Source organism: Sminthopsis crassicaudata, chromosome 5 (genome assembly GCF_048593235.1).
Source record: "Sminthopsis crassicaudata isolate SCR6 chromosome 5, ASM4859323v1, whole genome shotgun sequence".
Lineage (NCBI taxonomy): Eukaryota > Metazoa > Chordata > Mammalia > Dasyuromorphia > Dasyuridae > Sminthopsis > Sminthopsis crassicaudata.
Window position 1 is genome coordinate 102987272 of NC_133621.1, and position 17911 is coordinate 103005182.

The 17911-nt window shown below is 32.5% G+C and overlaps 1 protein-coding gene across 5 annotated transcripts in view; it reads right to left on the reverse strand.

Moving 5' to 3' along the window:
• LUC7L2 (LUC7 like 2, pre-mRNA splicing factor) overlaps positions 1-17911 on the reverse strand; it is a 75631-nt gene that overhangs the window by 15860 nt on the left and 41860 nt on the right. For all 5 annotated transcript variants that reach the window (XM_074267779.1, XM_074267781.1, XM_074267782.1 and 2 more), the window contains 3 exons: positions 14965-15141; positions 13638-13729; positions 13080-13109 (listed from right to left, as the gene is read on the reverse strand). In XM_074267779.1, coding sequence (XP_074123880.1) covers positions 13080-13109; positions 13638-13729; positions 14965-15141 — 299 coding nt within the window. The remainder of the gene's footprint in view (positions 1-13079; positions 13110-13637; positions 13730-14964; positions 15142-17911) is intronic.

Below are 17911 nucleotides of genomic sequence, written 5' to 3' on the forward strand. Positions count from 1 at the left end.
AAATAAATAAGATGAAATTTGAGGTATCCTTATGAAATATTGTTATTGCTTCATTAAATCTGTTCATGGATAGAGAAACTTGAAAATACTAATAATATGAGGTAAAATTTTCTATTTTTTTCCTAAAGAACTATGACTTTAAAAAAATCCTTCCTTTGAATCTTTGAGCAAAGTGCTAGGAGAAAGTGGCACGAAAAAAAATGGGTTAAGTAAACAGCAAATAGATAGAAAAGTACAAGAGAGCATAGTGGATAGAATACAGAAATTCTAAAACTTTTGTTCATATCCTGCTTCAGACTCTTGCTAGTTGTATGACACTCCCGGGTAAGTCATTTAAACTCTTTACAAAATGGGAGTAACAGCATCTTCCTCATAGGGTTATTTTGAGGATTAAATAAGATTAATATATGTAAAGTTCTTGGACAACTTTAAAGTACTATGTAGTATTAGTTATTACTATTATCATTATTAATCTAAAAGGCAGAGATAAAGTAAAATAGAATCACAGAATCTCAAAATCAAAGAACATAAGTAAACATCTACTCCAATGTACATCTAAAAAATCTTTTCCACCACACACTAAACTCAGGATCACCTAACTTTTCCCTGAAGACATCTAGTGAGAGAAAACTCAGTCCATGTTATTTAAGATGGCCCCTTTCACTTTGAGTTAGTTATACCTCTTCTTAATCTTTCATTATATCAAGCCTAAACTTCATCCTCTGTAACTTCTTTCCATTGCTTCTAAGCCTTCCTTCTAGAGTCAATTAAAACAAAGCCAACTCCTCTTCCATGTGACAGCTTATCAGCACTGCCAATCTCCATCTTCCACCTCAATCCTTCTAGGTTGCTTTTTACAGGTTAAATGCCTCATCCTTCAATTCTCAGTGACATGAGCTCAAGATCTTCTATCACTCTAGTTGTCCTTCTCTGAACACTCTCCAATCTTATGACTTTCTTAAAATTTGGCACCCAAAATTGTATACTATCAAACACATACTGTAAAACCATGTAAGTACAGCAGACCATCACCTTCCTAGTCCTAGGCACTATTTTTTTTTTCTTAATGCAGCCAAGACTCATATTTAAGATTGCAGTTCATTAAGATTTCCAGATTTCTTTCAGACAAACTACACTCCAGCCACATTTCCATCAATTTGAGATCCCTATAGGAACTGCTTAGAGTACTCTTATCTTGCATGATTCGGAGGCAGAAAAGCCATGGTGGTAGGTTTTTAGTGAACTTTCCCAATATTGTATCTGACCTTCTTCAGATTTACACAATGGGTACAGAAATACCTTACTTGCTCTAGGGCTATCGAAAGAGAAAAACAAAACAAACATTTGCTTTGTCTGATTTGACCCACTAAAATGGGTCTCAATTACAAAAAGTTGCTAAGCTTTGTATTAGCAAAAAGGGAAGAATAAAACTTGAGTTGCTTTCTGATTGCCTTTTTGGTGTTTAGATAGCGGGCCTGTGGATAGATATTTCCCCTGAGCAGGTTTGGGAGTATGATGTGTTTGGATGATGGAAAAGGAATGTACTGTGTTTAATTGCCTTATACACCTTAGGAAATTTTTGAAGATTAACCTTTTGAATTTGGTGCATTTGTATTTAAGCATCTCTTCATTAAAACAGAAGACAAAATATCTTTTGTGACATCTTTTCAAGCCATAAATAAGCTTAATCTTCCAATATAAGTGAATAGTATATTATTTTACATAATAAAAGATAAAAAACATTTTGTAAAAGCTATGAAAATGGGTATATAATTTAAGTGGTTTCAATGTTCTATGGATCACATTGGGGATATGGAAGTGTGAGGAGATGATTTTAGTCATAATTTATTATTTTTCCTTTCCCTGAAATACATTAGATGATCATCTTTTCAACACAAATGTTCTTCTAAGAATCCTTTATGTTCAGAATCTTGAAATACCGTGATCTCTGAAGAATCAAAGTTTTCTAGTAACCAGTAGGGCAAATGAGAGCTAGTAGTACCCACTACTAGCCCAATTCCACTAGTATGCCCAATTCCAATGATGACCTATGTGTAAGAAATGGTAAAGGGAAAACTATGATAGATCTATGTAGCACCACCAAGGAGTAAACAGAAGACAGTTTCAGTGATGCATTTAGTCCCCACAAAATGCCTCTAGTATACTAAGTTGTATTGTGGAGAATTTGAGAGACCAAGGGAAAGAAAATGAGTTATCATTATCACCTAGAGAGAGAGTGTGTCCTCATGGATAACTTCATGAATTGAAGTTTTAAGAAAATAGCAAAACACTATTCAATACCAATAACAAAAAGTTAAGGAATCAAAGCCATATTACCAACAGTTGGCCAAAAGAAACAGCTCATCTTAAAATTTTAACATGTCATTTCCAAAACAAATTTGCTATTTATGTTAAACCTATTTCTTGATTTCCTAATAAAATAATTTTTTCTCAAAGACAGAGATAATAGGAATTGCTTCATTCTTTAAATTTGTAACCCCGATGTCTAGTATAGTAAATGGAACAAAGTACGTATTTAATAAAATACGTTATTAACTATGCATGGGACCACAATTTTTCGAACACAAACAAATGTAAGATTTACATTTGTCTTTATTAAATAAATTTCTTCTTATTCAGTTCAAACATTTTTGACTATCAGGATCCTTTTAAATACTGATTGTCAACCAGTTATAACTTTTACCTTTGAGTCATCTACAAATCTAAGTTACATGACAACATGTTAAAACGAACAGGGATTAATACAATTATGGAGTTCTCTAAAATTAATCATTTACACTCTAATATAGCTCATCTATAGATACAATATAAAATCCAAAAGAAGTTCAAATACTAATTTCAAAAGAGAAACTACTGGTCCATTATTAATTTATCCTTATCTGATAAGAGGAAGATTATGAAAGACAAGGACAACACAGGATCATGTGCAGTATTTTATATATATAGATGAAAAATTTAAAAAAAACTTTCGCATCACAAAAAAGTAAAAAAATTATTAAGAGAAATTAAATGCAAATATGTCAGGGTCAACTTTGAGGCATTTATAAATGTAACTAAAAAGATAATCTGCAACTGGATACATGCATTAGATATACAGAATTTTCAAGGCACATAAGAACTGAATTTTTTTTCCCTCTAAATTTCTTTTTTTCTCCTATTCTGAACAAATATCAAATGATATGCTGTTAGTAAACTGAAAAAAAAAAAGCTACATATGAAATTGTGAATTTTGTGAAAGTTAGTAAACTGAAAAAAAAAAAAAAAGCTACATATGAAATTGTGAATTTTGTGAAAGTTGTTCTGCACTGAAAAGATCAAACGAGATAGCATTTGCTCTCAATAAAAGATTGTTTTCATCCTTCCCTGAGCCTACACATTGAGGTCTCCTGTTTGTAGAAAGCATTGTTCTGATTGCACTCAGCTCTAGAGAATAACTAAAATCTATAGCTATTATAGACAAAAGACGCAAGAAAAATTAAATCATAGTGCCTGAATTATACAGAAAATCTCTTCAATTAGCCCATTACTACATATCTCTTGGTAAATACTCCAAAGAGATAAAGAGCTATTGGGAACTTAATAAATGTTTATTGTTTGAAGATGACTTGGATGACAGGAGTGTGGGAAGGACCACAGGGAAATGAGAAGGGTTTACTTCCTTAGCCTGTAAGAAGAAAAAGATTTGAAGAAAAGCAAAAGTATCTACATGAATAAAATGATCATTTAAGAACAGTACTGCATGCAACAAACCATAAAATTTGAATTCAGAAAAGATTTTAGAAATACAGCAAGTACTTGCTTGCTGAATTGAACTAAATCAACATCAACGATCTCCTGCTGATTTTCCTCAAAGTAACTGTGGTACTTGTGACCAGAATACTAAATACTAAGCAGAGGAATCTCCAAAAGAACCAGAGTAAAAAATGTCATCAAAAAACTATATGACAGAAAAAGATAGACTGGTCATTTGGGAAGAATAAAGGATGATGAGAAAGCTAGAGTGCTCCACTGGCAGTAATCTGATGTTAGGAGAAAGTGAGACAGACCTCCTGCACTGTTGGATCAAATTTGCAAATTTTTAAGATATGGACAAGAGTAGTAGAGAGGAGGCTGGCATGAATGGGTTTCTATCTGCATCATAAGAGAGAATTCTCAAATCAATAACTCTTCATAGTCTATCAGAGTAGGTTCTATGACAATAAATTGTGTATCTTCACAAACAGTATAGTAGAAAGTAGTAACACACGCTGCACTTAAAAGATGTCAACATTATTACCAATGATAACTTGAGTACAAATAGTGGTGAAAAACAATAAGGGCAAGTATAACTGAAAATCTGAGAGATTTAAGTCTAGTAATGTAGCAGTAATAAAAGATAACATCTTCCATCTATTAGGCCAGTAGAGCATAAGAGAGGGATGGATAGTACTAAATTCAAAGCTTTTAAATCTCCTATGAATATTATCTGAACGGTGAATGAGCCATCATTCTAGCAGAAGAATTAAATTCTAAGAATGTTGACCTCATATTATATGAATAAAATCAATAACAGAAGTTGAAAGTAAACAGAGGGAGGGTTCAAAGGCGCTCACTGTAGATACAAATAAGGGAGCTGAAAGAAAAAAATTTTATTATATATTTAAACATAATTAACAACATTTCATGGAATACTTGGCTTTCTCACATTTCAGTGCTCATAAAAAACATAAAATATATCTATCAGCCATGAATCTGAACTACAAAAATGAATCAGAGATTCACAGAATCTCACAGTTGGAAGGACCCAAAAGGCCATCTAATCCAATCTGAACCTGAACTCCTCTACAACATACCCAACAAGTAGACACCCAGTCTCTATATGAAGACTTCCAATGAGTAGAGAAACCCATTACCTCCGGAGGCACCCTGAAAGTAGAAAGAATACCATTTTTGGATAGCTCTAATCATTAAGCAATTTTTCTTGAAATAAAGTATAAATCTCCCTCTTTCTAATTTCCCACTTGTTTCTGAATCTGTCTTCATGGGACAAACAGAATAAATGTAATCCCACCTCCACATAAGAACCCTTTACATACTTTTATATCTTAGGTTTTCTCTTCATTGAGCTAAACAACTCACATTCTTTCATCTGTCACATGACATAAATTTGAGATATTTCACCATCTTGGCTATCTAACATTAGATGTTATCTAGCTTATCCACAAGATACTCAGAAATGAACACAATAAGGCAGATGTAGTCTAAGGCAGAGTACAAAGGGTCTTAGCTTTTCTTTTACCTAGAAATTATGCTTCTCTTAATGCAGGCCCGTATTCCACAAGCTTTTGTCACTGCCATTTCATATCAATGGCCTATACTATCCTTTAAGTCCCTAAAACCCACTATATCTATTTCAAACAAAGAATGTCTAACATGCCACATTATCCTATAATTATGAAGTTGATATTTGGAATTCAAGTGTAAAAGTTTGCATTCATTTCAAATGAATTTCATATGAACTCAATGTCCTAGCTTGTCCAGATCAATTTGGATTCTAAATCTGTCAATCAGACATAACTAGGAGTCATGTGTAAATTTGACAAGTATGCCCCAAGTCTGATAAAATGTTAACATGGATATCTAAAGCATTCCACTGAAAACCTCTAGCCAAGATAATATATTACACCGAGTCTAGCCAAGTAACCAGTTCTGATTCCATCTAATTATATAATTATCTAGCCACTCTCTTTCCATGTTTTCTGCAAGAAGAGTTTGAGACATTTTATCACATGCTTTGTTAAGTAGCTAAATGTCTAATAATGATAATAATAACAACTAGCATTTATGTAGCACCTTAAGATTTATAAAGCACTTTACAAATATTGTATCATTTGATCCTCACAACAATCCCAATAAGGCAGGTTCTACTATTACCTGAATTTTCAAATGAGGAAACTAAGCCTGAGAGGTTAAATAACTTGTCCAAAGTTTGTCTGAGGCAGGATTTGAACTCAGAGTCTTTCTGATTCCAAGTCCAGCCCTCTATTATCACCTGGGAGCTTAGCATTCTCTTATTTTACCAATTAAATAATGCTTATCAGAAAAGGAAATGTGATTATACTAGTATGAACTGTTTTACATGAATCTAGATGACTTTTTCAAGATATTCATTAACCATTTCTTTAAAAAGGTAATGTTGGGGCAGCTAGATGGCACAGTAGATAGAGCACCAGCCCTGAAGTCAGAAGGACCTGAGTTCCAATCTGGTCTCAGACACTTAACATGTCCTAGCGGTGTGACCCTGAGCAAGTCACTTAACCCCAAATGCCCTGGGGGGTGGGGGGGAAGATAATGTTATAAAAAATTTTCCCTAGAAACTGAAAACAGGTTCATTGGATTATTAATTTATAGATCCTATTGACTTCCTCTTTATTTGAAAATTGTACATTTTGCCCTTTTCTACTCCTGCAGTATCTCTTCTGTCCATGATTTTTCAAATATCACTGACAATAACTTGAGGATCTCAACTATCAAATTCTTCAGTATCCTAAAACTATTAACTCTTCTGGGGCAGATAACCTGAAATCACCCCAAGACTATATGAACCCTTACCATATTCTTATTTATCTTGAACATCAACCCACGGCTAGCCACTTTTGTTATGTCGTTTCTACTGTAAAGACCATCCATTCTCCTTGGCAGAAAAAAGAGAAGCAAAATCAGAACCAAGTAGCAACTCTACTCATTTTCTCCTGTCAAATTGTCATCACTTCTAAGGTGACAAAGATCCCCATATCAGTGAGCAAAGGTACATACAAGGGAGCTCAATGGAAAATGTACTGCAAAATGTGTTTCAGTATTAAAGAGATGAAAGAAGCAATAGGTTTACAACTTACCCTGAAAGAAGTCTCACATCTAGGCCATGAAAGTATTTTTCAATAAGAGAACTACACAACTAACAAAGATATGTTTCCTCTCATCAGAAAGGGAACAGAATAAGGTGGTTTAGGCAATACACTACCAGCCATGCCCAAAGAGCTGATTTTGCAGACCAAGACATCCTTCTCACAGGGGAAGTTTCTACTGGGAAGGGAAAAGGAAAGTCATTTGGCAGTGACAGCAATGTTTAAAAAAAAAAAAAAAAAAAAAAAAAAAGGAGAGCATTAAGGAATTACATATGAAGAACTCCAAATAACTTCATAAGTAACATGAAATTTGATATAAATTAAAGAGCATCAATAAGAAAGACATCAGAGAAATGTATGACCAAAAAAGTAGATGGGCCAATCATGAATAAAGGAGGAACAAGGGACATGTGCTTGTGATAGTATAACAGATGCAGCATAAAGCACTGAAACATAATGACCAAGATCTTTACCACATACATGGTCTTCATGTATAGGATTTAACACAGGATAATGTGCAAATAGACTGTACAAAAAGTTGCCATACCAATGAAATCAGAGATTCAACACATCAAAAAATTCAAGACTCAAGTACATGTTAAATAAATAGTATTTCAACCTTTATGCTGAAAAAGCAACAGAGAGTATGAAACAAGGTAATGATTCTCCTTTGAATAAAAAATTCCAACATTATAGGATTGTCAGGCAAATTAATTAAAGAAGTATATACAGAGTACCTCCTTTGTGACAGATGTAATAGAGGATATAAACAATTTAACTGAGAAGAGAATATACAATCAACACAAATAATAAAAGAATAGTCATGTGTGACATGATGTAATGACTATACACAAAAGATAGGGAAAATATCAGTATTATAGGAGAAAATTTTCACTCTCTCCATTTTCTTCTGGGAAGTTTTAGAAATGTTGGAAGAAAAAGAAACAGAACGTGTAATTTCTTTAAAACTTGAAAGCAAAAGAAGTCATCAATATTTAATTATAACAATATGAGCAAGATTTCATTTTCTAGGCTTGAGTTTTTCCACTGTCAAAACAGAGAATACATTATTTAAAAAAAAAAAAAAAAAATCAGATGGAAAAAAACCCACTTCAAAAACAATTTTTTTTCCCCCAACATGGAAATCTAATTCATTTCAATTACCTAGGCTATATGGCTAAAATTAATTTTTTGCTTCAGATAATTCAGTTTTAATTTTTTAAAAGTTAAGAGATTTTTGAAAAGAAAAAGAAACTTTTAAGATAAACTTCTCTACTCTTTTACATTTTAGATTATTTCCTAATTTGGTAAAGTTACAATAAGAGCAATTTTTTTTCACAAACTGAGCAAGACAGAAGAAACTGAAGCAGGGAAGAATTAAAAGTAAGAGCATGCGTCATTAATGATCTTGATACCATGATTTAAAAAAAAAAAAACTTTTTTAAAATTTCAGTTCAATAAGCATTTATTAAATGGCTATTCCTTGAAAGGAATAAGCTTTGCAGAATTAGGCTGGGACCAAATTCTTGAAAATACTGCTTATTGGGGCAGCTAGTTGGTGTAGCAGATATAGAGCATTAGTCCTGAAGTCGGGAGGACCCAAGTTCAAATCTGGCCTTAGACACATAACACTTCCTGACTGTATGATCTTGGCCAAGTAACTTAAACTCAACTACCTCAGCAAAAAAGAAAAAAAGAAAAAGAAAAAGGAAAAAGAAAGAAAGAAAAGAAAATATTGCTTATTTTAACATATTTAAAATGTTTTCTAAAATCTGATCCTAAATGTGTAGGAGTAACAATTACATTTCTGCAATGAGTTTGGACCTAGATTTTTAGCAATTTCTAAATAATTTTCATCTTCCCCCTTATTTCTTCCGAACTGATAATTTAAGAAATACAATCTCAAAAATTAAAAAGAATATCTGACAAAAGAACACTCTATTTTATTCAAACTTAGTAAATGATCCAGAAAAAGACTCTAACATTTTCATGGAGTTCTACAATGGAAGTCATGATACCCCCCCCCAGATTTTAAGATACACTATTTGTATCTTGAAGAACTTTTTAAATTCTTTATTAGGTTCTCAAAAAGCCATTAATCTAATTGAATGAAGCATTTGTTAAGTATTTACTATGTGCAAAGTACTATGTAGAAATACAGACAGAAAAATAAAGACAATCCCTGCACTCCCAAGAGTTTACATTCTAATAGGGAAGAGCACATATATGAAAAAGTATTATTAAGATAGACAAGTTCTATAATACTCAGGATTCTGCAGCAAATCAGATAATCTTCAAGTTATTTCTATTAATAGAAATAGCATGGCTCATGCCTCTTTAATGTTCATTCCAAAAAATTTTTATTAGTTTCAGCATTTGACATTGTCTAGGACTTTGGTGGCAAAATCTTTAATTATCCACTCACAATGAATTTTCACTGATGCTATTTTTTACTTCTCGTCTTCCCATCTCTAGAACAAAAGTTTCCCTAGAGTTTTTATAGGTGTTTAGAGCTATGAGAATGTTTCCCACAGAGGTAGAACTTTAAAGAATGGGTACAATTTAAATATGAAGGACAAAGGGCATTCTTGATGAGAAACTAAATGAGAATGAATATTATGTATTAAGTAGGACATATTTTCTGTCACTTTCTGGGGCAAAAGGAATAGACAGAGAAAACAGATTTTAAAAGGGTCTCTCTCTTAGGAAAGAGATAAAAAACATTGCAAAACAACTAGATCTTTTAACTGGACTAATGAGAAAAAAGTGATACAATGACACCAATACAACTGCAACTACTACTCTTATGACTACAGATGTTACTAGCTAGAAGTGGTATAGTGATTTAAGTCTTGCTGAATGTTTCTATTCCTCCCTACAACTCTTGGAAAGAAATGCTGTTATCATATTCACGTATTCTTGACTCCAGAGCCAGCTCTTTATCCACTAAATTAAGACATAAAAATTTTAAATGCATGAATCTGTGTATGTGTTTTATAACTTTTCTATTTTTGTAGCCTTCAGGGTAGTGGATGGTTTTCATCAAAGAACAATAAAGCAGGATAGAAAAGTATAGTACACGTGTCTTAGTGGTCCTCCTCATATATTCAATACTGGTTATGTATTAGACTCCACTGAAGGAGTCTATAATAAACTTTTAAAAAGATTCTTAGGTTCTTTTTCTCTACTTTAGTTTTTTTACCCATTCAAACCAAAAGCAATCTACTTATGCCAAGAGAAAACCTCAGCCCAGAAATAGCATTTTCAACCATTTCCAAATCTATCATAAGACACAGAACTCAACCATATCCAAAACTATCCTCCCCACTTTCTAGCACATTCTAACTCTGTTCTCTTTCACACTGAACTTAATTTAAGGGCTGACAATTTCTTTGTCCAATAGTAATTTACAGCCCTACTATTCCTGAAATATTCTCCGCTAGTCTTAAAAATTAATACTCAGAATACCCAACTCTATAGTGTAAGAAATATATCTCATAGAACAATTCCTTTCTATCCAACATTCTACCTGCTATCCTTTTTGTGTGTGTGTGTGTGCGTACAACCAAGGAACAAAGGAGAGTTAACAATGAGTACTAAAAGACGATGCAGGGATCTACAAAACAGCAAATAATGGTGAACTACATAGTACATAGAAGGAAAAAAAAAAAAAAAAAGCTAAACCAAAGGGCAAAGGCAGGAAAAAAATCTATTGAATGCTTCCAACTCTACTATTTAAGTGTTTATTAGAAAAATAAGCAAATTGAAGTAAATAATCTCTAAGGTTTCTTCTGGTTGCAATAAACTTCTCAGGTAAGGAATCCCAGTTTATATTGATAATATAGCAATCAATATATTCACAATCAGAGAAGATATAAGAGAAAGTAATGTACTCCTTTTTGGAGATTTTATATACCCCTGTATAAAGCAGTTAATGCCAGCTAAAAATAATTCCATCCTCTACCCTTGAAGAGCTTATAATTTTAGATAAAAAAAAACAAGAAGTATATACATTTAACAAAATGATTAAGATAAGAGAGGGATCAAATAAAATGACAAGAGGGATTCTAAGGTGGAGGAATTATTCTTACTGAAAGGATCAAAGCTTCATTGAAAAGGTGATACCTGACTTGGGTTCTGAAGGAATACAAGGGTTTTAACATGCAGAGAGAGATAACTACATAGAATTTGATGCTTCTAGGATATCTGCACTCAGAACTACTGGTAGTCAGGAGATCTGAATTCAAGACCTAACCCCAACTAGTGGCATGGTCTTAAGAAAGTCTCTATGCTCTTAGCACCTCAGTTTCCTCAAACTGTAAAATGAGGCTCTTTATAAGATGATCTGTAAAAAGTCTCTTCCAGCTCTAAAATTTTATAAAATTAGCAGTGAAGGGATTCTCCGAACATAAAATATCCATCAAGATATGCTTATTTCTTTTTCATTTTTTTTTTTGGTGGGGGGGGGAGAACATTTTTATAAATTATTTTGTTTTTTTAAAATCCAATAAAAGGTTTAATCCTAAAAGAAATAAAAAAGATATATGCATTCTTCTTCCTCTTTCAATGGGGAATAATGTAAAATAATACTGGGAAGGTGGTCAGTGTTACAGTAAAGATTTAGTGGCACTAAATTTCAAGATAAGGACTTTAGGCAATAGAAAATCACTCAGTTTGGGGTTGGGTTTTTTTTTTGGATAGGTATAAAAGGCTTGCTGATATAACATAAGACCACATTGTATCCCAAAGAGATCATTAAAAAAGGAAAAATGATCAAAGATTCACATGTGCAAAAATGTTTGTAGCATTCCTTTTTTTTTTTATCAGCAAGGAATTGGAAACTGAGTGGATGCCCATCAGTTGGGTAAGGGATGAATAAATTATAGTTATGACTGTTAATGTAATATTACTGTTCTATAGGAACCATCGAGCATGATGATTTCAGAGAGATCTGGAGAGACTCACATGAATTGATGGTGAGTGAAGTGAGCAGAACCAGAAGATCATTGTACATTGTACCAGCAAGATTATGTGATGATCAATTGTGATAGACTTGGCTCTTTTCAACAATAAGGTGATTCAAGTCAATTTCAATAGCCTTGGGGTAAAGAGACCTGCACCTAGAGAGAGAGGACTGTAAGAACTGAAAGTGGATCATTTTTTCCTCTTTTTTTTTTCTTTTTCACCTGACTTCTCTTGTGCAGCATGATAAATGTGGAAATATGCTTAGAGATGTGCACATGTTTAACCTATAGTAGATTACTTGCTAGGAAAAGGGAGAGAAGAGGAGGAGGAAGAGTGGTTTTGTAAGGGTGAATGTTGATAACTATCTTTGCATGTATATTGAAAAATAAAGCTATCATAAAAAATTAAAATAAAATAAAAAACAAAAATAAACATTTTGGAGCATGTAGAGCTCCAAATGTAGAGCTGTTTTATGACTGTATGCAATAGTAATTAGATTTAACAGAATTTGTAGATAAACATTGGAATTAGCATCATATATCTAAGAAGCAAGAGATTCAAGAACATGTAATGAGGGACATTACAAACAAAACAGCCATGGAAAATTGTAAAGAGCTAGAAGCAAAGTTAGGAGAAGGTTTTGAAATGTCACACACAGAGAGATTAAGGAACTAGAAGTTTATGAGGACAGCAAAGAGTAGAGAAAGTATGGTAAAAGAGGAAGGGAAAAAACTAAGGGTCAAAAGAGAGAAATCAAGAGTTGGTACTTTTGGAAACTAAATTGAAAACTGAATAAGTTATGAACACCTTTAAGTTATCTTAAATGAGTAAAGTAACTCAAGAAGAAAAGGTTTTTAAAAGTTGCAGAAATGTGGATTTTTAACAGTCTCTCAAGACTTAAGAGAATGGGAATAGGGATCACTAAAACACAAATGCCAACATCACTGAATAAGGTGGTAGAGTGTCTTGAAGATCAGTAGATGAATAAGATAAGGATAGGAAGAAAGGTAATAGGTAATCAATAATTGGGTAAACTGAAAGAGGGTGAGATTCCTGAAGCTGGCAGATTAAGATTTTAGAGGTTACTTTGAAATTGAAGACTATGTTGACTATTCATCCTAATTCTGGGTTTAAGCATGGTCTAAAAAAGTTACCTTTTTAAAACTGTGAATTTACAATCAACCATAACTAACTGTATGCTACACCTACCTTTTAGGATTCTTGCTATGTGATCGGGACCTGGAAAAAAAGAAAAAACTTTTTTTTAGGTAAAAGACCCACAAATAAAGATAAATAATAAAATATGACATCACAATGATTTTAACAATTACTTTTTTTCTTTGTCTAGATACAAAAGTGACTCTTAAGGACACATTTTGATGACAACACAGCAGCTTTTCATTGTAATAGAAGTATATATTTTTAAATGGCTGTCACTACATCTTAACAACAATGGAAGTGCAAGGACTACACACAGGCCCATTACCTGAGAGGCAGTGAATGCTTTGACTAGAGCTGGTTACTTTCTCCTGAGGCAAGCTGCTGCCCTCAACTCCCACATTAATGTTCACTGTAACAGATCAGCTCAGCCCACAATAGGTCAAAACTCCTAAGCTCAAAAGATACACCAGCCTCAGACTCAAACAGTAGGCATTATAAAAGTATTTACTACCACATCCAACTCAAACTCATGCTTTACAGAAACAGAAAAAGTAAACTTAGTAGTAACCAAATTAAAATATTTAGCCCTTCATGCAGATTCTATACCTTCTCAATTTCTCCCTTTCTTCTCTCTCTCTTTCTTCTCTACGTTTCAGGCGTTCCTGATTTCTTTTCTCTTGCTTCTCAGCTACAACTCTCTACAAAAATAAACACTTGATTAAGTAATGATGACTGCAAACCAACTGTAGTACAATGCATTTCCCCAAATAAAATTTTATTACTTTTTATTTTGTTTTAACTTCACCAACATTTCTTATTACATATTCCTTCCTCCACCTCCTCCCAGAGACCTATCTCCTTGCAAAAATCAAAGAATATAAGAGTCAGCAAAATTAACCAATATGCCAAAAAGATTTGACATCACATACAGTACAAGAATTTATTCTTAACCTGCTCCATTAAATTGTGTATTGGTTTTTATTTCCAATGCAAAGCAAACACTAGAGAAATGAATTCTAACACTATCCAAATATTTACATTAGAATTTGGTTCTAAAAATTATTTTACATTTTTTGAATGTGATCAATGTAAGAATTTGTAATGCTGGACTGGGATTTAATAAGAGTTTTGAGTTTTTCTCTTTGTTTTTGAAAAGAGGAGAGGGAAGAAAAATAAATCCTTGATGAAAGAATGTTTAATTTAAAAAAATATTCTTCTAAATAAATGACACAGTAATAGATGAAATTTGTTTGCAAAATATCACCTTTTCAAATACATCATTTTAAACTTATTACAAACCTGGGAAGTGGTACTGTGTTATACCTATGAAGAAGTAAGGCTAACAATGGTTAAGTGATTTGTCCAGGATTATATACAGCTATTCATGTTTGAGGTGGGATTCACCTATCTCTCTCTATATCATCTACTGAAGATTAGAAATCTTTTTCATAAATCAATCAGAATTAAGTTAGTCATTAAGAAATTGCCCATACTAAGTTTCAAATGAATGGAAAAGTGTCTTCAATAATTCAAGTGCCCTTTATATACATGGCCAGTTTAGGCACTGGACATATAAATTCCTAGTTTCCCTGACTTTCTTCAGGTTCTAGTTAAAAGCCTACCTTATATAGGAAGTCTTTACTGATTATCTGTAATTTTAGGGTCTTTCCTCTGATGATTATCTCCAATTTATCCTGTATATAGCTTGTTTGCATGAAGTCTTTTTTTCATTTTTGTCTCCCACATTAAACTGTAAACACCTCAAAAGCAGGGACTGTCTTTTGCCTTTCTTTGTATCCCCAGTGTTTAACACAGCTCCTGCTACACGGTAGGCAATTAATATATGTTTATGGATTGACCTTCTATTGACTCAGACACTTTAGAAAGGAGAAAAAAGAAAAACTAGATATAAAGATTGCTATAATCAAAGTACCTTTAACTCTTCAAGTTTCTCTCTTATTTCAATAAATCCCAGGTGTAGTTTACCCCCAAAATGATCAGCTAGTCGCCTGTCATTGTCATGAAGACCCAAATAAGCAGAGCATACTTCACAGACCCGAAGTTTCTGTTGTTGGAAGCTGGAGGCTGGCATAGAATTCCGGTAGACTTCCTGAATGATGATATAAAATAAGCATTCATGAAAATATCAACAGGAAAAGTATTGAAAATATCAACAGGAAAAGTATTAACCATGTCCCCTCCATTACTGTCAAACAAAAATATTTTCAAAACTCTCATGTTTTACACGATTACACATATATAACATATCAGATTATTTGTCTCAGGGAAGAGGGGGCAGAAGGAAAGAAGAATCAAATTTGGAATTCAAAACTTATTTTTTTAAATGTTAAAAATTGATACATGTAATTGAGGAAAAAAATATTTTAAAAAAACACCTAATTCATAGATTTCATGTTAAGAATCCCAATCAAATTAGAATAATAGAATCTTAGATTAGAAATTGATTTTTGAGGTTCTACATTCCAATCTCCTTTCTGAAAACTATGCATATTCTCTAAGAAATCACTGGCAACTGGTTAAGCTGATATAAGTTATATATGTGCAATCATATAAAACATTTCCATTTTAGTCATTTTGCAGGAGAAAATGAAAGAGCAAGAACACGCGCGTGAGAGAAGACAGACAAGACAAAAAGCACCATTCTACATTAAGTCTTTTGGGCTTGTCCTGAATCATTGTAATGCTGAGAACTAGCCAAGTCATTTATAGTTATTCATCATATAATATTGTTGTTACTATGTACAGTGTTCTCCTGGTTCTGTTCACTTCACTCTGCACAAGAATTAGTTTTTAAAAAATACTTTCATAACTATATTTAATAATAGACTTGCTTTGTAATACTATGTATTTTATCTTATGCATTAAAAACATTATTCTAATTCTAAGGAGGTCCATCCATAGGTTTCATCAGAATGCCAAAGACGTCCATGGCACAAAAAACGTAAAACAATCCTTATCTAAATGACGTCTAAGGCTCCTTTTAAGCTACAAAAATTCAATGAGCCTATTCTATTCACAGATATTTTAGCCAGAATATTGTCTTGGGTCCCTTGAAAACTCCCTAAAATCTTTTCATGGGGTTCATTGATGGCAAAACTATTATAATAAAACTAAAATATTTCTACAGATATGATTCTCATTTTAAAAGTTGTTTGGATGCAGGGGATGATTTCAGAAAAATCTGGTAAGATCTATATGAATTAATGCAAAGTGAAATGAGCAAAACTAGATCATTATACACATAAAAGCAATATTATAAAAATGATCAACTATGAGAGACTGATTCAATAACCCAAAACAATTCTGAAGTGGACTCATGATAAAGAATACTGCAGAGAAAATTGATGAACTGAGTGTAAAAGTATAATTTTCTCACCTTTTTATTACCTATTTTTCTGGGGTGGGGGAAGGGGGAGATAGCATGGTTAATATGGAAACATGTTTTACATTTACATGATATCTGAAGGCTTACTTTATTAATGAGTAGGGGATGTAAGAAAATAGAGAATTTAGAATTCAAGGGGCAGGGGAAGAGTCCTCAATAATTTTTAAGGATAATCCTAAGATCAAAAAATTTGAGAATACAGGCCTATCCTATTAAAAAAAAAAAAAAAAAAAAAAAAAAGGATCATTAAACTCTAAGATATTAATATAGAAAGAAGAATTTACTGACCTACAGGACGTTTTTCTTTAAATATACATTGTATGAACATGAAACTATGTAGCTTGATAATGACCATGGTACATTGGTAATTTTTTTAGTCTTATAAAGATCCATTTTTCAATTATCAAATAGAAAAGGACTTAATGAAGCAATTAAGTGGCTAGTAGATAGAGCATTAGGCCCAGAGCTTAAGTTTGACGGAAGTCATTTATTAGGTGTGTAATCCTGGGCAACTTAATACCTCTGTTTGCATTAATCCACTGGAGATGGAAATAGCAAACTCCTCCAGTATCTTGGCAAAGAAAACCCCATGATCAGTATTGGCATGTTATGGTCTATGAGGTCATGAAGAATTGGACCTGATTGAACAATTGAACAATAACAAAAGGATGCTGATTTACCTCCTAAGAGAATAAATTGATCACAAATGATTTTGCAATTTAAAATTTCTGATGTGTTTTTTTTTTTTTAAAGGAGAAATTCTCACACAGAAATAGATATTCTCAAGAATGGCTATAAAACATTTTGAATAACTGAATTTTTCTTTTTGTTAAAAATCATTTTAATATGTATTATATACTTCACTATTCCAGAGCAAACTGATTTAAAAAACAAAAAAACAAAAAAAACCTTCTGTGAGGTAAAATGATTGATCTTGATCATCCAAATTTTAAGAAAGAAAGCTTTTACATAAACAAAACCAAAGAAGTTTAAATTAGAAGAGAAGCAAGTAAATAAGAGGGGAAAGTGAAGGGAATCTTTGTAAAAATTTCTTTGATAAAGATCTAATTTTTAAGATATGTTGGGGGGATTGATCCAAGTTTTATAACAAGAGACTGATAAATTATGAAAAGGCTATATAATAGGCAGTTTTCACTGGAAGAAATATAAGCTATTAATGAAAATAGAAAAAGTATTTTAAATCACTAAATAGAAAATGTGAATTAAAATAATCCAGAGAGTCCACTTTATAGCTCAATAGAGTTGACAAAAATGAAAAATGGCAAATGCCAGAGCGGCTGTGGGAAAACAGAGCGGCACTGGTTGTGAAGCTGTGAATGTCCAGCTATTCTGCCAAATGATCTGAAACCATGTTCAAAAAGCAGAGTTAAGAAGGTTCAAAAAAAAGGAAAAGGACACATTTGTGAAAAAATTATTTATAGCAGTTTTTCTGTGTTAGGAAAGAATTAGAAAC